The sequence below is a fragment of the Engystomops pustulosus genome, chromosome 8 (genome assembly GCF_040894005.1).
Source record: "Engystomops pustulosus chromosome 8, aEngPut4.maternal, whole genome shotgun sequence".
NCBI lineage: Eukaryota > Metazoa > Chordata > Amphibia > Anura > Leptodactylidae > Engystomops > Engystomops pustulosus.
The window spans coordinates 26036574-26058941 of NC_092418.1; the positions used below are offsets into that span (position 1 = coordinate 26036574).

The 22368-nt window shown below is 45.5% G+C and overlaps 1 protein-coding gene across 1 annotated transcript in view; it reads left to right on the forward strand.

Moving 5' to 3' along the window:
• The window catches only part of INTS1 (integrator complex subunit 1), a 38956-nt gene extending 17199 nt beyond the window's left edge, over positions 1-21757 (forward strand). The window contains exons 22-48 of the mRNA XM_072120381.1: positions 87-236; positions 461-640; positions 715-819; positions 1119-1286; positions 2272-2383; positions 2471-2629; positions 2924-3070; positions 3579-3677; positions 3877-4001; positions 4523-4777; positions 5156-5315; positions 8244-8384; positions 9448-9628; positions 10340-10463; positions 10734-10864; positions 11721-11808; positions 12262-12488; positions 12714-12840; positions 13651-13778; positions 14045-14237; positions 14324-14451; positions 15738-15850; positions 16134-16247; positions 18098-18168; positions 19550-19641; positions 20599-20708; positions 21563-21757. Coding sequence (XP_071976482.1) covers positions 87-236; positions 461-640; positions 715-819; positions 1119-1286; positions 2272-2383; positions 2471-2629; positions 2924-3070; positions 3579-3677; positions 3877-4001; positions 4523-4777; positions 5156-5315; positions 8244-8384; positions 9448-9628; positions 10340-10463; positions 10734-10864; positions 11721-11808; positions 12262-12488; positions 12714-12840; positions 13651-13778; positions 14045-14237; positions 14324-14451; positions 15738-15850; positions 16134-16247; positions 18098-18168; positions 19550-19641; positions 20599-20708; positions 21563-21678 — 3744 coding nt within the window. The 3' untranslated portion in view covers positions 21679-21757. The remainder of the gene's footprint in view (positions 1-86; positions 237-460; positions 641-714; positions 820-1118; positions 1287-2271; positions 2384-2470; positions 2630-2923; positions 3071-3578; positions 3678-3876; positions 4002-4522; positions 4778-5155; positions 5316-8243; positions 8385-9447; positions 9629-10339; positions 10464-10733; positions 10865-11720; positions 11809-12261; positions 12489-12713; positions 12841-13650; positions 13779-14044; positions 14238-14323; positions 14452-15737; positions 15851-16133; positions 16248-18097; positions 18169-19549; positions 19642-20598; positions 20709-21562) is intronic.
• Positions 21758-22368: the final 611 nt, after the last annotated feature.

Here is a 22368-nt window from a genome sequence, read left to right on the forward strand (position 1 = left end):
TAAGATCTGTATTGTTATAAGTTTATACGGTCTAGCACAGGCTGCTTACATATTCCATACTGATTGTTCTTCTATTCACATTGTAGCGGCAGCAGAAACAGAGGCAGCTCCTCAGCCGTCTTCAAGATTTGCTTCTGGGCCCCAAAGCGGATGAGCAAACAACGTGTGAAGTGCTGGATTACTTCCTGCGACGCCTCAGCTCCCCTCAGGTTTCCTCAAGGGTCCTGGCTATGAAGGTAAAGATTTAAAGGACATCTACCACCAGGGTGAAGGACTGTATGCAAATGAGCCTGAGGGGCTCCAGGGTCCATTAACACCTATGGAGCCTGGAGCCCTTCGGGCTCATTTGCATACAGTCCTTCACCCTGGTGGTAGATTCCCTTTAATGTATGGTGTATTCATAATTTTAGGTTTGTGTTTTGGATTTGTAGTGACATTTTTGCCTCCCCCATTTTCCCAGGGTCTCTCTATGGTGCTGACCTCACGAGGTCTTCAGGACGCAGATGAGAAGGATCAGGCTATGGATGACGACTCCTGTGACTCTGAGCTGATCCCGGGATATCAGTGGTTGCTGAGAGATTTGCCCAGGCTCCCGCTATTTGACAGTGTGAAGGGGACCACTGCGGTGGCGTTACAGCAGGTACCTGGATCTGTATAGATGTAAATCCTTTACAATTCGGCCATTGTTTCTCTAATTTTTTTTGTCGTTCTCAGGCTATACATATGGAGACTGACTTGAGAACCATAAGCGCTTATCTAGTGTACCTGTCCCAGCATGCACCGGTAGAAGATCAGGGACAACATAATGAACTTGCATTGGTAAGGGGCTGTTTTTAAATTAACATTTTACACATTTCCAAAAAATCCTATTATCCTACAATTTTTACCAATTTGAGGCTAGTACTAGATTGTCGCTCCCTGCTCTGTAGGGATTACTTTTCAATCATCCCATCTCATTATAGTAACCTACTCTTATTTATAGATAATACACCTCTCACAGCAGTCGAAACCCCACTGATCAAATAGTTTTCCCCTACATTGTGGATAAGGGTATAAATGTCTCACATGGGACAACCCCTTTGCTTTGGGAGCGCATTGATTGGTTACATCTCTTGCAGGACGTGGCTCGCCTGACGGTGGAGCGCTCCACAATAATGGGTCACCTTTTCTCCAAACTGTCGTACTGCCCGGAGTCCAATGCTGTCCTGTCCGCCCTCCTCTCCATCTTCTCGCGATACGTCAAACGCATGCGAAAAACTAAGGAAGGAGATGAAGTGTACAGTTGGGTGCGTAGATCTCCATTTCCGTCTCTTTTCATCTAAAGGGGTTTTCCCACAAAACAAGTTGGGCCCTATCCACTTGAACAAGGGGTCTGATTGGGTCGGATGTACCCTAGTCGCTCCCTGAGATGTACGGGCAGGTTGGATATGCGCTTCCTGCTGTTCAGCTCATGTCGGGGAGCAACAAGGGGTCTGACTGGGGTATATCGGACCCCTCTTTCTAGTGATCTCTGGGGGTTCCATCACTAAGACCCCTACTGATCAGCAGGATAGGACCTAACTTTTTTTGTGCTAAAACCCCTTTAAGGCTTTGCTTATTTGGGTTTGTATTTTATTGTAATTGAATGAAGTCTACCATCAAACTCAAGCATATATACCAGGGACACTGGGGGGCGTTACCAGAGCCCCTCTGTGCTGTAGCTTCACAGGCTATGAAACCTTGCGAGAAAAAGAGCAGACAGAGGGAGGGGGAAGTGCATAGTGTAACAGCCTGTGAAACTGCAGCTCAGAGGGACTCTGACAACACCCCTGAGCCCTTCTGGCTCATTGGCATGATTATGAAAGTTGATTTTAGAAGGAAGGAGGCCATGGATAACAAATATAAGAAGATACCACAGTCATGTTGCCTGGGTCTACAAGTAAATGTCCCTGGTTAATCATGATGGATTGTGCACGGCTTCTGCATGTAGACTGGGAGCTCTGTGACCTCTGCTATTGTTATCACTGGGGTCCTGCTCCTTCTGGAAATGAAATTGACAGGTGGTAAACCATATAGCAGGAGTGTCCAATGTTATTCTACTGCTTAACAAATCCCTTATGTATGTAATACCTGCCTGACAAACCCCAGTCTTGTTGGCTCAGGCTGCATGTAAGGAGCTGGTGTATCACTACCACAGGTTGGTCTCTATAGATTAGCTATAATCACAGATATATCTTAATGGTGGTCGCACATACAATCTCACATCTACTCCTTTCTATGTGTTGTTCTCAGTCTGAATCACAGGATCAGGTTTTCTTACGTTGGATCACCGGAGAAACGGCTACAATGCATATTCTGGTTGTCCACGCCATGGTCATCCTGCTGACCTTGGGACCTCCTCGGGGTAAGAGTTGTGTTTCTGCTGCGTTCCTTGAAGGATCCGTTCAGGTACATTTGACATGGATGTTCACCTTGTATGATTTGCTGCTAGGTCCCAGTGACTTCTTTGCTTTGCTGGACATCTGGTTTCCTGAGAAGAAACCTCTTCCTACAGCGTTCCTGGTGGACACCTCAGAAGAAGCGTTACTGCTTCCTGACTGGCTGAAGCTGAGGATGATTCGCTCTGAGGTTCCTCGTCTTGTAGATGCTGGTAGGTTACACGTTAGCTGACACTTCTGGGTATGTCATTTATGAACACTTGGGATCCATTTATTCCCCAGTATATATGAGGTGTTATATGTTATCTAGGTGTCCTCATGCACCCAGTATATTCCATTTGGCGTGTTTTGGGCTAGTATGCATCACCACATATTGCGTCACAGCCTCCTACATGCCCCTGTGTGATTTCTAACATCCCAGAATCTATACTGTATAAAATCGATACATATATTGCGTATGTATTAAGAATTTTTCTTTTTTTTGTAACTTTTGTGTATGCTCGTAGCTTTGCAGGATTTGGAGCCGCAGCAGTTGTTGCTTTTTGTCCAGTCCTTTGGGATCCCAGTGTCCAGTATGAGCAAACTGCTGCAGTATCTGGACCAGGCCGTGTCCCACGAACCGCAGTCACTGGAGCAAAACATCATGGATAAGAGTGAGTTGAGCGTCTTGGTGTTCTGTTTTGGTTGCATTTTGGCATAAGGTTTTATGTTTTATGATTATTTTGGTCTAGATTGTTATCTAAGGGCTCATTCACACGGCCGTCTGGGGGGACGTACATGCGGCCGCAAATTTGCGGCTGCATATATATTCCCATAGAATAGCAATGGCGTCCCGGCGGCCTACCGCTTGTGAATGTACCCTAAGACTGAGGCTTCAAGCACACGAATGGATGAGCATCAGGTGCAGGCTAGAGGAGGGGTAAATGCTCCACACCCCTCCTCTCTCGTTTGAAAGCCGAGCACCGGCAACATAATACTGCAAAATGTAGTAAATGTCCGATATTTTTCCATGCTTAGAGACAGCTTGCAGTCACCACACCATGACTGGGTGCCACAGGCGTTTATGCAGCCGGATCACTGTCCCAATTCTGTTTGTGTGCATAAAGACCTTAGGAATTGGGGTAAAATTTTCAACTTTTTAATTTTTCCTTTGTTCCCCAGATTATATGGCTCATCTGGTGGAGGTTCAGCACGAGAGAGGAGCGACAGGGGGCCAGACATTTCATAGTCTGCTGACCGCTTCAATACCACCAAGACGAGGCAAGTACAAATCCAGCCACTATACAGTCTTAATAATGTAGCTGCTGTATGTGTATTCAGAAATACAAGGTTACCGTCATTACATTTGTGTAGCACTATGACCTCTGCTTTTTACCGTTTTGTTCTCCTCCTGGAAATAAATTAGTAAATGTGAGTGGGGAACATGGGTAACTTTTTTTTCTCTCCTTTGAAATTTCAGATAGCGCTGACGTAGTAAAACGAAAACCCAGCACTGAAGTGCCCCAGGGACAGGTGCGACCCAGAGGCCTCACTCAGATCCCAGTACTGGGACCAGAAGATGACTTAGCTGGGATGTTTCTTCAGGTAAGTGCTGTATCTCACCTCACACCAGGAATGTAGGGGGAGAGATAAACTAAGCAAAATGCACCTGATTCTGAGATGCTGCTTGACATCATGTGAACATAGCCTTGGGCCTCAAGGACTTTGGATTGTGGCATTGTAGATTTTCTGATTTGTATAGCAGCATTAGAGGCTCTATGGAAGTCTATGGGCCTATTCTTTATCTAAAGTAACGCCTGTCTATTAGACTTGGGCTACCATGCATACCAATGTATATGGCAGCTGTATGCTTGCTGTATGAACAGCAGCTAACATACAGCCACCATAGTAGTGCATTGAGCTGGTAAAAGATTGAGCATGCCCTATCTTTTGTCGTTAATATGACACAGCAGCACAGCTTTCTATGAAGAGAGAGGAGGGATGAGTACTCCTTCTCCAGCCGAATGTATGCTATGCCCCGGTTCGGACCCAGGTGTAGCATGCGTTCATGTATAAGGGGCCTTATATTGACAGGCTGTACCTAACCAGTCATCATTTCATTTCAGCTTTTCCCTCTGAACCCAGATCCTAGATGGCAGAACGCCAATCCCCGGCCCATATCCCTCGCCCTCCAGCAAGCACTGGGTCAGGAGCTAGCTCGGATCCGGCAGGGGAACACTCAGCTGACCGGTATCGCTGTGCGTTTGCTGCAGGCGGTGGCTGCTCTCCTCAGCTCTCCTCACAGCGGTGCCCTAGTTCTGGCTATGCACAGAAATCATTTCATCTCTTGTCCTCTGATGAGACAACTCTATCAGTATCAGGTGAGTAATTGCATATTCTGCATCATATATGGGAAGATCGGGACACGGGACATGGCATATTGAATGCATTTTGCTTATGATAATGATTTTACCCATCTATTTAGAAAGGGAAGGATGAAATCCCTCAATGATTTTATACCGAGGACCCATCCTCAGGATTATTAAATACCTATATTATACCTAAATCAGTATTCCTGCATAGACTGCAGCTAACTTATAGTGCCAGCTTGCAAGGGTAAGTGCTGCTGGGACTTCAACATAGAAGTAATCACTGTGTATAGGGCTAGCAAGTTTATTTTCATGGCCCAAATTCCTTGTGGGATTGACTGCATTATAAATTGGGTGCAATCTCTGATGAGTTTACAATTCTTCTCCCAGCGCTGTGTGCCCCAGGATACGGCCTTCTCATCGCTCTTCTTCAAGGTGCTCATGCAGATGTTGCAGTGGTTGGAAAGTCCCGGCGTCGAGGAGGGACCCCTAAAAGCTCAGCTCAAGTCCTTCGCCACCCAGTACTCATCCAAGCATCGGATCAGCGATGGTACACTGCACATTTATCAAGATACACAAAATATTTTAGTAGACATTTTACATTGCTATACTTTTATTACTTCCAAAACCTATTATCGATTTTGGGTTTCTTCTACTGTTAGAGAATAATGCTAATTGTCCCTTTGTATAAGAATAGGAAGCGGTGTTAAAAAATACGCATGTTGTGGAGATAAATGCTAGTCCCAAGTCAGGGACTGACGACTATGACACATATTTGATATATCTGTGGATATGTTATAACGCCTAAGGTAGTAATACACCTTTAAAACCCAGATCGGAACCAACAGTAATTTGATGGTCAACCACAACATTCAGAAAACGGAATAGTGTTTTGCATAATTACAATTTATTAAAGAAGACCGATCACCAGGTTTAACCCCACTAAGCTACTAGTGCCCTTGGGTAGGGTATAAAAAAGGTCCTTTTTAGGATTCCCTCTTTTATGTGAAATCTCATCCGTTTACCTATAAAAATATTCTCTAACCCAAAGTCAGGCAAATATGACTCTTCTCACTTTAGTATCTGAGATGAGTCAAGTTTAGTGATTGCAGGGGGAGTGTCACTTCAGAAGCCCCTTTCTTCTGTTCTGTAGCTAAAGACATAGTTAGAAATGCAAGATTAGGATAAAGATCCAGTTCCTGCCTGGATTTGAAATGTCTGTAAGACAAGTTCTGCCGTTCACAGAACATTATGCCTTATGTGATCTGAATGATGAAATTCCGTTCTTTAACCCCTTCACGCTCCGTGGCAAATATATCCCATCGGCATCGGGAAACACGGGGTGCCGGCTGTAACTAATAGCCGGCACCCCAGTGTAACACCCGCGATCGGAGTTGTCTCCGATCGCGGGTGCTTAACCCGTTAAATGCCGCGGTCAGCGCGACCACGGCATCTAACCTGCATCTGGGGGGTCTTTCCTCCACGATCGCCCCCCCCCCCGAACCGTTTTCGGGGGGCGCCGATCGTTGCTATAGTAACTCTGGGGTCCGATCTGGACCCCAGAGTTACTTGCTAGAATTGCCAGTAAGATGGCGTCTGTGACGTCATCTTACTGGCACAGTGCCAGCCTATGCAAGTGCATAGGCTGACACTGATAATACTCTGCAATACATGAGTATTGCAGAATATTATCATGAAGAAGCAATCAGAAGATTGCTTCTTCATGTCCCATGGTATAAAAGTGAAAAAGTAAAAAAAAAAAAGTTATTCAATAAAAAAATGAAGTCATAAATCACTAAAAATGCCCCAAACTCCCAAAACATATAAAGAGACATATAACTCAAAAAAAGTCTAAATCATAACACAAACCCCACATATATAGTATCACCGCGTCCGTAACAACCCGTAGAATAAAAGTAAATCATTATTGAACCCCCACGATAAACGCCATAAAAAAAAACTGGTATAAACCCTCCAAAAATTATGATTTTTACCTTTTCAATCCCACAAAAAATGCTATAAAATGCGATCAAAAAACCGTATGTACTCAGACATGATACTGGTGCAAAGTACAACATGTCCCGCAAAAAACAAGCCATCAACCAGCTCCGTAGCCAAAAAAGTAACAATGTTATGCCACTTGGAAGACGGCAATACATAAATGATAGATTTTTCCCCACATTAGGGTTTTGTTTGACAAATTTAGTAAAACGTAAGAAAATATATTCATGTCTGGTATCCCCGTAATCGTATCGACCCATAGAATAAAGATAACATGATTATTAGTCTATACGGTGAACACCAAAAAAAAAAAAAGTAAAAAATCCAGTACAGAATTGATGCTTTTCTACTCCTGCCCTCAAAAAAAGTTCCTAAATTTTCAACAATAGGTGATACCAACCCCAAAATGGTAACAATGGAAAAAGCATCTCATCCCGCAAAAAAAATGCCGTCACATGACCCAAATAACGAAAAAGCGAAAATTTTATAGCCTTCAAAAGGGGGCAACGAGAAAACTAAAATCCTGGCAGCTGCAGCGCCCTCCTTCCCTTCTGCACCTCGCTGTGCGCCCATAAAACAAGTCACAGCCACATGTGGGGGGGTCTTTGTACTCAGGAGAAATTGCAGAACAAATTGTATGGTGGGTTTTCTCTTTTTATATTTTGGAAATGTGTAAATTTTAGGGCTAAATGAACGTATAAGGGAACAATTTGACCATTCTAAATTTCACCCCCATTTTGATTCAATTACTATGAAGATCTCAAGGGGTTAACAATCTTCGTAAAAGCTGTTTCTGATAGCTTGAGGGGTGCAGATTTGAAAATGGGTCGGTTATATAGGGGGTTTTGATGCTAAATATGTAACATTTCATTCAAAACTGTATTTATCCCCAAAATAGTCAATTCTGAAAATCCGGAAAAGCGATATTCTATTTGTAAGCCGCGTGACATCAAAATAAATTATCCAGACATTTCAGAAATTATGAAAATGTAAAGTAGACAAATGGGAAATGTTATTCAGCAAGTTATTTAGGTGGTAAATCTATCTGCCTGAAAACGCAATGATTTAGAATTTCGAAAATGGCAAATTTTTCAAAAAATTTATCATATTTTCTTTTTTTTGTAAATAAACGCAAAACTTATCTGCCAAAATTTACCACTAAAATGAAGTACAACATGTGGGGAAAAAACAATCTCAGAATCGTTTTGATAAGTAACAGTGTTCAAAAGTTATAACCATATAAAGCGAAGCAAGTCCGAATCCAAAAAATCGGGCTGAGCCTTAAGCTACAAAATGGCTGCGTCCTTAAGGGGTTAATGACACAAAAGGGGGGGAGGCAGTATTTCAATGGGGTTAAATCTGGAAACCTCCTCTCCGATACAAGGGGTAGATTGATCACATGACATGTATTTGCAATCACTATTAGAGTCCGTTGTTTAGCAGAAGCGTTTCATCCGTCTCATGATCTCTCTGTCAGTGCGCGGAGGATTCTTACACTTGGCAGAAGCTTTGGCATTTTGTCGGGAACCAGATGTGATTAATTCCACGCTGTGCGCCATCATCACCACGCTGAAATCCGGGGATAAGTGCAACGTGGAACCCGAAATCATCGGTAAAGGTGAGAGACGACCCCTCCCAGGGTTTTATCTTGTTAGGTTGTAAGCGATGGGTTCTTTCAGTGCTGCTGTAGCAGAGTTGTCCCAATATCCTGATATGAAATTGAATACTGGTTCTAAGTGCAGCATTACAATTCTCAATATCCAATCAATACTTTGTGCAGAATAAAACTCTTTCCATCGTCTGAATGGCAAATGATGTTTAAGCCGAAAAATCTTGAATCCGCTTTTAGTCCTGTTTTCCCAGGATATCAGGGGACAATATACTGTAGATACTATAGTCACTGTGGAGGAGGACTGTATTAGTCCTGTATTTTTGGCGTTATAGGGGATGATAGAAAGAGAAGAGTGTAAGAAGAAGAATTTGACTACAAGGCACAGCATGCCCACACTAGTGGTAGGGAGTAATGAGGAACAGGGCAGGAAAATGGATATAACGGGAGGAAGCGGACTACAGCTCCCAGCGCACCCATGCTGATCACAGGAGAGATTAGAGAGAGGGGTATACAGGATAAGGACTAAAGGTCCCAGCATGCCTTTCCAACTCCCAGATTTCTCCGTGTTGATATTATGGGATATAACAAGACCATAGAGAGAGAGAGAGAGAGAGGGGTGGAAACAGACTACAAGACCCAGAATGTCCAGGTAAGTGGTATGGAGCATCAGTGAACAGTATAGAAAGATGAGTATAATGTGGGTATACTACAAGTCCCAGCATCTCCATATTGATAAGCATGTCCAGGCACTGATAAGACCCAGCAGCTCTAATTAACCCCTGCACACCAGGCTGCAGTGCATGAAGAAAGGAGAAGGCAGAAGTGGTACTCTTCTCCCTAGGGTCCTCCGGGTGCGGGTCCTGTGCCCGCGCAGCAGCAAAAGAAATGTTACTGCACCCTCCGGCCCTGCACCCCATGACATCTAAAGTATGAGACAAGTTAATGGGACTGTTTTCTCCCTGGTGGCAGCAGTCTGTACATACAGTCCCAATGAGGAAATGATTTTCCAGGTGTTTGTATGGACCGGCTCCCGGTATAATAATTACTGTTTTTTTTTCACTGTTCTTAGTTCTCCAAGGACTGATTGAAGCAAAATCTCCCTATTTGGAAGAGTTTTTGACCGCCCTGCTGTCAGTAACTATAGAGACCACATCTCACTTTACTGCTACAGGCCCTGTGGCTGTGGTGAGCTCTTTACTACTGCAGGAGCAGGAAGAGACACCCGGGAAGAAGGGGAGTGAGAGCTGCAGGTAGGTCGTCCTTTATTGTGTTGTGTATTACCTAGAAAGGCCATCAGTATGAGCCGACTGACAAGCTTAACTAGACAACAACCATAACTGGACAACAAGGCTAGCTGAAGTGTAAAGCATTGGGGAGGGGGAGGCAGCGTAAAGCATAGGGGAAGGAGCTGCAGCGTAAAGCATGGTGTGGGGGGCGACAGAGCTGCGGCGTAAACCTTGGTGGGGGGGACAGAGCTGCGGCGTAAAGCATGGGGAGGGGGGACAGAGCTGCGGTGTAAAGCATGGTGGGGGGGGGACAGAGCTGCGGCGTAAAGCATGGTGGGGGGGGACAGAGCTGGGGCGTAAAGCTTGGTGGGGGGGGGGGCAGAGCTGTGGCTTAAAGCATGGTGGGGGGGGGACAGAGCTGGGGCGTAAAGCATGGTGGGGGGGGCAGAGCTGTGGCTTAAAGCATGGTGGGGTGGGACAGAGCTGCGGCTTAAGGCATGGTGAGGGGGTACAGAGCTGCGGTGTAAAGCTTGGGGGGAAGAGCTGCGGCGTAAAGCATGGGGAGGGTGGACAGAGCTTCGGTGTAAAGCATGGGGGGGTGGGGGGGAAGAGCTGCGGCGCAAAGCATGGGGAGGGGGGCCAGAGCTGCGGCGTGAAGATTATATAGAATCATTGTTTCATCATTTTGAGAATGGCGATTACTGAAACTGAACGCCAACTTCGTCTGTTTTGCAGCTCGGAGACCTCTCGCGGCAAGCCCTCCTCTGGTCTTCTCATTGACTGGTTAGATCTTCTGGATCCTGAGGTCATTAGCAGCTGTCCTGACCTGCAGCAGCGCCTCTTATTTTCATGGAACAAGGTACATCATCATCATCATTAGTCAGCTTTCCTGTTTTGCTGGAGGAATATCAGAGTGGCAGCACAATGATTACATATAAGGGAAGATGCTGCTGAATTGTGATTTAATGAGAAATACAAGGTGACAGTGACAGATTGTGTAGAAATGATATTACACATAGATGGGAAATATCTCAACTCTATATATACCTGACACAATGGGAGTGAACCCCTACAGGGGGCCTGAATTAGGGTAATAATTATTTTACGTCTTGTATATTATGTCCTCCAGGTAAAGTCTCCCTCGGGATCACAGTCCCCTTCCTTCCGCCCGTACCTCCTGGCTCTTCTGACCCATCAGTCTAACTGGAGCACCGTCCACCAGTGCATCAGCATCCTGCTCAGCAAACATCGAGAGCAGAGGTAATGGTCACTCTACATGGTAACGCAGCATACACCGTCACTGTCATCAAGATGCGGTTCCTTGAAATTCCTATAGAAATCGCACACAAGCACAGACTCCTCTCTCGTCACTGCACCGCTAGTAATGGAGGTGTGTGGGGGGGTCACATAGCAGATCAAAGAATAATGATAATACTTCCTTTATTTATATAGTGCACACAGATTACGCAGCGCTGCACAGAGTTTGCCAAATTGGTCCCTGTCTCCAATGGGGTTCACAATCTAATCAACCTACCAGTATGTTTTGGAGTGTGGGAGGAAACCGGAGGAAACCCATGCAAACACGGATAGAACATACAGACTCTTTGCAGTTTACCTTGGGACTTGAACCCAGGTCCACAGCGCTGCAAGGCTGTAATGCTGACCACTGAGTCACCGTGCTGCCACTTAAGCCTAGAATTGTTCCAGAGATCGATTGCCTCAATCAGATCTGTAATATCCCTTGCGGTTCAAAAGTTATCAAGAAAGTTACAACAACCAGGAACGTTCCCTGTGATGCACAGCGTGTTGTCCTTGGTGCTGAACACAGAGCTGAAGGCGCTGGATCCGGTGCTTGGAAACCTATATGAGAATCTATGGAGAATCTCTGATAAAAGGGGAGTCTTAGGACTTTTGGGTCGCCACACTGGGATTCTGTGTCTTGGCTAGTAATGAATCTTGATACATAACCTTTGACACACCTCATCTCCTTACCAATACAGAACAAGTCATTGAAACCCTTCACTAATTGGTTACAATATCAAAGTAGTAGTTTTAATTCTATTCCTTTATGTAACAAAATCCTGCAATTTTTATAATGTTGTTTCTTTGTCCTCAGGTTTGATCCATCGGCCTCCCTGGACTTCCTATGGGCTTGTGTTCACATCCCACGGATATGGCAAGGAAGAGACCAGCGCACTCCACAGGTACAGTATTGAGCAAAATTTTTTTTTTTTTTTCTCCAAGCAAAGTTTTTTTTCGTGATTTTTATATGCACAACGAAAGGAAACCTACAGTAAAAATCCTTCATGATAAACCAGGGGCAATACTCATAGATCCAGGCACCGTGACTGTGCTAATCTTATTTTTGTTAAACATGGCGTCCTTCTTTCTAAAATCAACTGTTAAAATTATACTAAATAACCTGAAGGCCTCTAGGGGCGTTACCAGAACCCCTCCATGATATAGATTTACACTCTGTTACCCTGTGCAGGAGAACTTCCCCCTCCCACTGTGGGAGATTACATCAGGGGAAACCTGTCTGTGTAAGTTAGCACCAGACGGCTTTGGTAACACCCTTCTAGCTCATTTGCATCATCTTAAAAGTTGATTGCTGATGACAGGTTCCCTTTAATACTCATCCTGTTTCCCTCTTACAGAAGGGACGTGAGGAGTTTGTTCTGCAGCTGAAACCCTCGGAGCTCATTTGCCTTGTGGACCTTATAATAACAGAATCAGAAACCAAGAACCAGGGGTCGGAGGAAACCTCTTGCCCACTGATCCAGTCTCGTCTCCCTCTTCTCATTAACTGTTGCCATGGCAACCAGGAAAGCATCCGGAAGGTTATGGAGCATTTAACGAACTGTATAAAACGATGGGGAAACAGGTGAGAAGCCATTGCACCCCATCCCCCGCCCTCCGCTGTACAGCTGAGTGTTATCCTGCGCCCGTCCTCTTATCAGTCTCCCGCACCAAAGCTCCTCGGTTTTCTATGGATTGTAGTGTTAAGTAAACACATTTGTTACCTGATCCTCTCCATAGATTCTGTGTTATTACAAGCCTGGGCTTAAAGGTCAGCGGAAATCCTCTAATACAGTGTTTATCTCTGCAGCTCTTTAGGGAAGCATTGCCGCGACTTTCTTCTGCAGCTTTATCTGCAGCTGCCAGAGATGATCACTGCCGTGCCGGAGATATTACTGACCAGCGATGGCGCCGCCGACAGCACCAGCACCTGTAAGGTGAGGATTGTCTATACATGTACTTATAAACTACTTACACATTCACCCATCATCCTGTCACTCAGTCAGTGTAAGTTGCAGGTAGAATGTTATAGAGCAGGAGAACCTGAGCAGATTGTTGTATATAACAGACTAGATTCAGGATAAACTGTAATGTATTGCTTCATATTTTATAGCTTTTATGTGTAGGACTTCTGAAACTATGTACAATCTGCTCAGCTCCTCCTGCTCTATAACATGCTGCCTGCGGATAGGACACTATGTACAATCTGATCAGCTCCTCCAGCTCTATAACATGCTGCCTGCGGATAGGACACTATGTACAATCTGCTCAGCTCCTCCTGCTCTATATAACATGCTGCCTGCAAATAGGACACTGTTTATTATATATTCAGCTCCTCCTGCTCTATAATATGTTCCAGCAGATAGGACACTATGTACAATGTGCTCAGCTCCTCCTGCTCTATAACATGCTGCCTGCAGAAAGGACACTACCATCTTTGTTCAGGCGATGCAGGATTATAGTATATGCTTTCTTATTAGATGTAGATGAGATAAGTTTGTGTATGGCAGATATGTGACTTTCATCAAGAAACCTGTAGAGAGCAGCAGTCTTAATCCTAAATCCTGGTTCTATTGTACCGATGGACTATGATTTCCTAGCACCTCCTGCCGTACCTTTAACACTTGTGCTCGGATCCTGTGATCATACTACTGTAGTGATCAGTGTATACTCCGTTGTTCACACTGACCTCTGCTGCCTTGGGAGGTTGTGCCTGATTAACGTTGTTCCCATCTTGTTCCTGTCAGATGGACAATCTTATACACCGCTTCATTACACTTCTGGCTGACACCAGCGACTGCAAGGAGAGCCGGATGTCAGATGCCAACATGGCTTGTCGTAAGCTCGCCGTCGCCCATCCCATCCTGCTGCTAAGGTACATTCAAGTTATCCCCTGGCCTGGGGTTGTACTCAGTTTGAGTGTTATCCCCGATCCTGTGGACCAACTGCTGATCTCATGAACGTGTCTTGTCACTAATTGTTGTCACAACACTAATTGTGTTGCTGGATTGCTGAGCACAGCGCTCCAGTATCCCTCCTACTGCCATATATACACAGTCGCTGTGCTCAGCAATTTCTGATGCTCGCGTAGTATCTAATGGACTCCATTGAATGGGCTTTGTATGTAAATCTCCTTTTTAGACATCTGCCAATGATCGCCGCTTTGCTTCACGGCCGCGTCCACCTCAACTTCCACGAGTTTCGCCAGCAGAACCACCTGACCTTCTTCACTCACGTCTTGGGCATGTTGGAGCTTCTCCAGCCCCAGGTTTTCCACAGTGAATATCAAGAAGCCTTATGGGACTGTCTCATCTCCTTCATTAAACTTCTCCAGGTATGTGACACCGCGTGCGGACCACCCCCTGTACAGGGTGCGGAGGAGCCATCTGCTAATTCTCTGCTCCTCCATCTCCTGTGCAGAATTACAGAAAATACTCCCGGCAGCTGGGCGGCTTCATCAGTAAGTTTGTACAGTTCATCCACAAGTACATCACGTGCGATGCCCAGGCAGCTGTGTCCTTCCTGCAGAAACACTCGGACCCCCTCCAGTAAGTCATTTGTATAGTCCATGTTTGCCATGTCCTATATACATAGATGTCTATGAGCTATAAGTGCCAGGTGCTGCTCAGTGTCACTGGATCTTTCAGATTTACTCATAAGGGCAAATTTAGAGTCTTAAAGTAATAGTGTCGAAACGTCCCCCCACAATAGGACATGCCTGGTTCATCTTGCAGCCATTCTCTCCCTGGACCTTCCACTCCCAGCAGACCCTAGGTCATGACGTCAATCTCTGACCTCAGAGATCACGTTTAAGGCCAGGGGTTAGTACAGACAACACATGTATAATGAACATGGTTCCATCACCTAGGCTCCATCAGGAGCAGACTGTCATTGTTAGCCGAGGACGATCCCTTTAACCTGCACACCATGTATTACACTAGACAACTCTACAAATGTTTAGTTTAACGTTACACCCCAAAATAGGGCATCCTGGATACCTTCCATAGACTCCTTGCATAGCTGGTTATAGATATTCCTACCAAGCCCTAAACACATGCACACTGCTTGACTGTGCGCTCAAGTCTTATTTCTTTGTAGAAGGGAATAAAGCAATGTCATGCACCTATGTTGGTGGCTTATTGCTCTTGAGAGCAATTTATCAGGCTTGTTGAAATCCCTTTTTAGTTTTCTAATTCTTTGAAAACAATAACAAATATGTGTTCTGTGAAAAGGATACACACTGGATGTCAGAAGATTTAGAATACCATATACAATCTGTTCAGCTGCCCCTACTCTATAACATGCTGCCTGCAGATAGGACACTATGTACAATCTGTTCAGCTCCTCCTGCTCTATAAGATGCTGCCTGAAGATAGGGCACTATGTACAATCTGCTCAGTTCCTCCTGCTCTATAACATGCTGCCTACAGATAGGACACTTTGTACTAGCTCCTCCTGCTCTATAACATGCTGCCTGCAGATAGGACACTATGTATAATCTTCTCAGCTCTTTCTGCTTTATAACATGCTGCCTGCAGATTGTACATAGTGTCCTATCTGCTCAGCTCCCCCTGCCCTATAACATGCTGCCTGCAGATAGGACACTATATACAATCTGCTCAGCTCCTCCTGCTCTATAACATGCTGCCTGCAGATAGGACACTATATACAAGCTGCTCAGCTCCTCCTGCCCTATAACATGCTCAATCACATTCTCACTTTCCTCCTAATCCCTACTATTGGAGGAGAGTCCTGGTACCTGTTCGATGGTCACCTCACCTGCCAAGATTGTTGATGTGAGTACATATTGAGCTCTTTATGTGTTTGTGCACAGTGGATTGTCTTCTGAGAACAATGACCTGACAACGCTGAAGTCTCTCCTGGCCGGTCTCAGCTTACCCAGTAGAGGTGGGACACTGGAGAAGAGTGCGGATGAAGAGAAGGAAGGTGTGTAACGTGCATGGTCACATGATTAGAAGAACATGGCCGCTTCCTTCTGAAAACAGTACCATGCCCGTCCACTGTGTTGTATTGCAGTTCAGACATATTCTTTTTTATCTGTGTAGTGCTGCAATACCAGGCACCACCAGTTGACCGACTTTGCGATGTTTTAAGGAAGAAAGCAGACATGTTTTCTATTACCCTTGTAAGGTTTTACACTTCAGCCTCATATACAAATGTCTGCATCCACCTTGTACATTTAGTGGTTCCTTTCCTCTCTTTGGCACAGATGAGCCTGCTGCGGGCTCCCTCCCCCTGGTCAGTGTGTCTATGTTCACACCATTAACCGCTGCAGAGATGGCTCCGTACCTGAAAAGGATCTCGCGCAGCCACACGGTGGAGGGTAAGCGGCACGTTCCCTATCTGAATGTATATAGTGACTAATGCACCCACAACAGCTGAGGTCTGTAGCCTGTGACTCTCCTGCCACGTGGAAGCTTCAGTTTGGATTACAACCTGTCTGGGCATGCTGGAAATTGTAGTTTTTCACCCACTTGTATGCTATAAATTGTAACAAAATTTCAATATACCAGATCCATCTGCTATCAATATATAGCTGAGGGGTTGTAAATGGGAAGCGCCTTGGGCCGGGTTCAAATGTCGATTCTCTACATACATTGCAAGGACACATCGGGCGGATTCCCAACCTAACATACAGCACAGACGTATTCCATTATGTGCTTATACAGTGGGATACGTCACCCGGGGACCCCTCCTCCCCCCTGATGTTAGAGGTGTTTCCCCAGTAATGTCACTGCCCAGATATGGACAGTGACATCACTGGTGTCCTCTCTCCTGCTGGGCGACGTATCCTCTCAGCGAGCCTGGAGGAGGGGTGTAATATGCTGCACCCGCCCCCATAGGCTTTGTATTATTTTGCACAGCAGTAGGGAACAGGATGGAAAGACTTAACTCACTACATCTTCCCATCCTGTCTTTTTCACGCTGTGTACTGCTCATACAGGCAACAACTTTGCTTCCATCTGTCAGTATATGTCCCGACGTATAGCCTGAGTTTATGCTTATAACCGCACGTGAACTCAGCCTCACAGAAATAGCGCAGGCTCTGTTCTGCAGGAGACGGGAACCTCAAACAGATACTGAATAATGAAAGGCACCCAACACTGTGGAGCACAATTTTTACTTTTCATGGCGCATTTGTTCATTTGCGACTTTTTTTGCATATAAAACAGTCTCGTCATTGCCTAGTTTTCTGCAGCCTTCCCCTGAGTCATCACCTGATTCCAGATGTGAAAGTTGCAACTTTTTTTAAAATAAAAAAGTCTAAAATTTGCGCAAAACTACGGCTGCCCCTAACCAGGTGTAGAAATCGGCTTGGAAGTTTTGCTTTAAAAAGTAGCGAATTCACTAAAGAGCAAACGCCACATGTACAGAATAACCTCTAAGAATCATCTGACCAACAGAAAAGCCAAGAAAAGTCCCAAAAAACAGACGGACAAAGCTGGACACGTGCCCCCTTTATCTAGTTCTGTATCTGCTGCTATATGTTCACCTGGGTGTCCTCCAGCGCCTCTGTGCAGGCAAAACAATGGGTGCAGTGCTATGCCAGGGCGGTGCCCCCAGGGCTGTGGTTACTATTGCCCATAACCTCTAAAGGGTTAAAAAGCATAGCCGGTGCTAGCTGTGATCTTGCTCTGTATACAAAGCCTGTGTATAACACCTCCCTGTACATTGCAGCATAACATTCTTACACTTCATAGACTCTGCTTGGCTCTAAGATGCGCTCAGTAACACGGCGCGGCGTCTCGCCACCCACGGGCTACAAACACTTGTGATATTTCACCATCTTTGGAAGAACGCCGCCGTCCGATTTTATTAGAGAGAAGTTTAGACAGAGCCAAATATAATTAAAGAAATCCCACGAGCTCCGGAGATCTATGGAGTCTTGCTTCTTGTTTTCTTGCTTGTTTAATGCGGCTCAGTAATTCCATGTCCGCGGCTGCGTCCGCCTGCAATCTGATCTGCTCAGCCAAAGCGTTGCCCGAGGCGGTGTGTGTCGTGCAGAGCTGGCAGCTGGGCCCCTGCTCCCAGGATCCGAGCCGCTCTGTCATCACACTTCATCCTCTCTGCAAAATGAATTGTATCCGAGCCGCCGATTGTGTCCCGCTGACCCGGCTCCTCCGCTGTGATGGATTTGCGTTGATGTGTCGCGCTTGATTCTTTCTCTTGCAGACATCCTGCAGGTCCTGAGCGACATAGATGAGATGTCCACGCGGAGGCCTGAAATCCTCTCCTTCTTTGCGGTACGTCCAGACATAGTGATGTATCTAACTGTATCCAAGTGATTATACTGCTATCAGCCACTATGTAAAAATCTCCTCCAAAGTCATGTTAAAATGAGGAGAATACAGTCATATTTGCCCGAGACGAGTCAAGTTTAGAGGCTGCAGTGGGAGGGTCACTTCAGACGTCCCCATAATTGGTTTTGTAGTACCTACGAACCTGCTTCACATTAGGCTTGTGGTTTTGTGAGTTACAGAACCATATATACAGGTAGTTAAAAACATAGTTGGACATGCAAACTGCAGATAAAAATCTGTATCTCTGTTTCTGTAGCTTCCAGAATCACAAGCTGCCACCAAAAGCATGTTCCTAGGTACTACAGAACCAAAGATAGGGAGTGACCATCCTCATGGAGCTTCTAAACTTGACTTATCTCGGGCAAATCTGACTCTCTTCTGCTCATTTTAACATGGCTCTGGAGGAGATTTTTAGAGGTAAACGGGTGAGATTTTTTATTTTTTCACAAACCCATTTTTCCCTATCAGGACATAAAGATGGCAAATATATGAGTATGTCAGAACAATAAGCTGCTTTGCATTGACAGATCTGTAGATTACATGGGTTGTAATACCACACATTCCCTGTAGTGGGCAGTGCTACACTAGCAGCTTTTTTTAAAAAGAAAAGGGGATGTCTTCATGCAACAATCCCTTTAAAAAGGGGCAGAGGAAAGAAAATGGCTCACCCAGACCTCTCACTGATCAGTGTACAGAGCTGGAAGCAGACTGCTCCATACATTGAGTAGTGGTCAGGCTGTGTTACTGCAGGTTAGCTCTTCTTCATATGAATTGCAATAGCGCAGCACGGCCACTACACAGTGAATAGAGCTGTATTTTCCCAGCTCTGCACTCAGCTGATAAGGCGGCTGACCCCCACTCATCCCCAGGTCATGGCCCATCCTAAGAATAGACCGTTATTGACAGACATGGACAACCCCTTTAAGGTTAAAGGTCTAAATTTTTAGGACACTGAGATACAGCTCCATTCTCCTGTGTTGGCAGTGTGCGGTATTGCAGCTGTACCCTTTCTCTTCGGTGTATTTGGGATACCAGACACTGCCTGTAGAGGGCGCTACGAGAAAGCAGCCGCGTTGTAGATGAATTGAATTACAATTCGCACCTCAGGAGTATGAAGTGAGCGCTGTGACCTCTCCTAATCCTTCCAGTACTCCTGGTGGGTCCGGCTCCTGTCACTTACCCGGCAGGGGATGCTGCCATCTTATTCTGTGCTGATACAAGGTCACCGCACCTGTGTTCTATGAGCGCGGTATGGGGGGGGAATCAATGTTGTGCGCTGTTTGTATTGAAGGTCCATTGAGTGTCGCACGTCTCTCCTCTTTAGAGTGATTTCCAGAGGCTTATGAGCTCCGCCGAGGAATCGTGCCGCAATCAGGCCTTCACCCTGGCCTTGCGCGCCATCCAGTGTAATCCCAGGTGAGTGGCGCCACTATCGCTGCACGGTGCAGCTACAATACTGCCACGTGGTTACTACGCTTATGTTACACTACAACCTGGAAACACAATATGCATGTATATCTTTACATAACACAAACAAATGTATCTGGAACTAGTGCTACCCGTAAAGGGGCTGGTCTGAGTATTTAAAGGACATCTACCACCAGGATGAAAGATTATAAACCAAGCACAATGACATACTGGTGTGTGCCCCCTCTGGCAGGATCTGCTCTTCTTGTAGCTTCTTAAGCCCATGTTTTCCAAAAAAAGGCTTTTGAAAATTATGCAAATGAGTCTGCAGGGCTCCGGTCTCTATGGATGTTAATGGAGCCTGAAGCCCCTCAGACTTATTTTTCTTAGGAACAAGGGTGTAAAGAGCTAAAAGAAGAGCAGATCCTTCCAGAGGGGGTACATACCAGTATGTCAGTGAGCTTGGTTTACAGTCCTTCATCCTGGTGGTAGATGTCTTTTAAAAGGGTTGTCCCACTAAGCAAGGATAGGGCCTAACTTGCTGATTGTTGGGGGTCTCAGTGATCTGGTCCCCCACTAATTACTAGAATAGGGGGTCTGATGTAGCCCCATCGCACCCTGAGACACATGGGCTGTCCCATTCATCTATATGGAGCTGACACTGATTGCTGAGCTCCGTACTCATTTCCATCAGCTCCATAAAGATGAACGGGGCAGCCCATGTATTCGGTGGTACATTGGACCCACGTTCTTGTGATCCGTGGAGGACCCATCCATGCTTTGTGGGACAACCCCTTTAATGGAAATCTACCATAATAAACCAGGGACATTACTCATAGATCCAGGCATCGTGACTATGGTGATCTTATATTTGTTACCCATGGCCTCCTCCCTTCTAAAATCAACTTTTACAATTATGCTTATGAGTTCTTGTGTCTTAATAAGTGTCTCCTCTTGTGTGCTTAGTATTGCTGCAGATTTCCTGCCCACATTCATGTACTGCCTGGGCAGCAGAGACTTTGAGGTGGTGCAGACGGCTCTGAGAAACCTGCCCGAGTACACGCTGCTCTGCCAAGGTGAGTATCTCTTGTACTTCCACATTGCATGTTTAAAGGGAACCTACCACCACGAATCTACCTATAAAGGTAGACTGGATGGTAGGTGGATCTATAGGGCCTGAGGATAGTCCTTTTAAGGGCAAATCCTTACGACTTCGCACTTTTTTAATAACTTTTATTATCTGGATATGTAAATTTTCTAAAGAGGCTACTGGGGCGTGGAGTAGCCGGAGCTCAGGCTACATGGCGCGGCTACTCCATGCCCCAGTAGCCTCTTCGATCCTCCTACCCGAAATCTTCGGGCCTGCTGTTTTGCGCATGCACAGATGGCCGGTTTGTCGGACAAGGACGTGCAGCTACAAGGAGCTGCGCGCCGAAGATTTCGGGTAGGAGGATCGAAGAAAAGTGCGGGGACGTAAGGATTAGCCCTTAAAATGGCTTTCCTCGCATCCTATAGATCCACCTACCACCCAATCTACCTTTTATAGGTAGATTTGTGGTGGTAGGTTCCCTTTAAAGGGATAATTCCCTTAAAGGGGTTATCCAGCGAGGACACATTTGTTCCGGACCGGCCATCATCGAAACCGCAACTGCTGGGACGATTCCATAAATGGGACACCCGTCCAACCCCATCGTCCCCTACGGCTGCCCCTGTCTATGCAGTGTCCGAATAGAGATAGAAACAGGGACACCACAAAATTATTTAACCCCTTTCATTTTCCGCCTGGTACTGAAATATTGCAGTATAAGAAACTTTAGATTTGAACCCCTGAAGGGTTCCAGTTAAGTGACCGCAACTTATGTTATGTAAACATGCACTTTTTAACCCCTTTCTCGCTGTTCTGTGTATCACTAATTCCCCGTCTCCGCAGAACATGCCGCCATACTGCTGCACAGAGCCTTCCTGGTGGGCATGTACGGACAGATGGACACCAGCCCGCAGATCTCTGAAGCCCTGAAGCTCCTACACATGGAGGCCGTGGTGTAAATACATAAGCAGAACAGTGTGAACGCCGCTTATCATTGTGTAATTATGTTTTTTTATATTAAAATAGATTCTGACTTTATTGTTGTTCCTCATTCACTTTTATATTACAGAATACATAGGATCCACCCGCTCACCCCAGTCCTGAGATGGGAGGATTAACCCCTCCACTTTCAGTTTGATCTTTAAAATGAATGCTCATAGCATACCACAGCCAGGGAGAGCAAGAAGGGTTAACCCTCACAGCTGTGTAACAAACAGGAGAGGAGAGAGAGAACACTCTTCAATCCTGTAGACAGATTTGCCATAGCAGCGTAGAAGTAAAATGGTAACTAAGGGGCTCTATGCAGTCTGTTTCTTTACAAACTTCAAAGAATTTCTGAATGAAATATATTAGAATCAGCTTCACAACACTCCTGCAGAGAATATATCAAAAATATTCTGAAATGATGGTTACTCTTTACACGGTCTTCTCCACTTTACTGCTCCTTTCCTGACAAGGAGGGCAGAAACCTATTCCTATTGGCTGCCTGTCTGTGGAGAAGGTAACTGAGCATGTGCGTCCCCTAGTGCTCAGGTCATTAGTCGGCGCTGCACATCACTATACGCTTTGAACACTAGATGGCGTCATACCGTGGAATTTTCTATGCTTGATGCCATGATTGTGTTATGCATAGATGGGACTACCTTTTT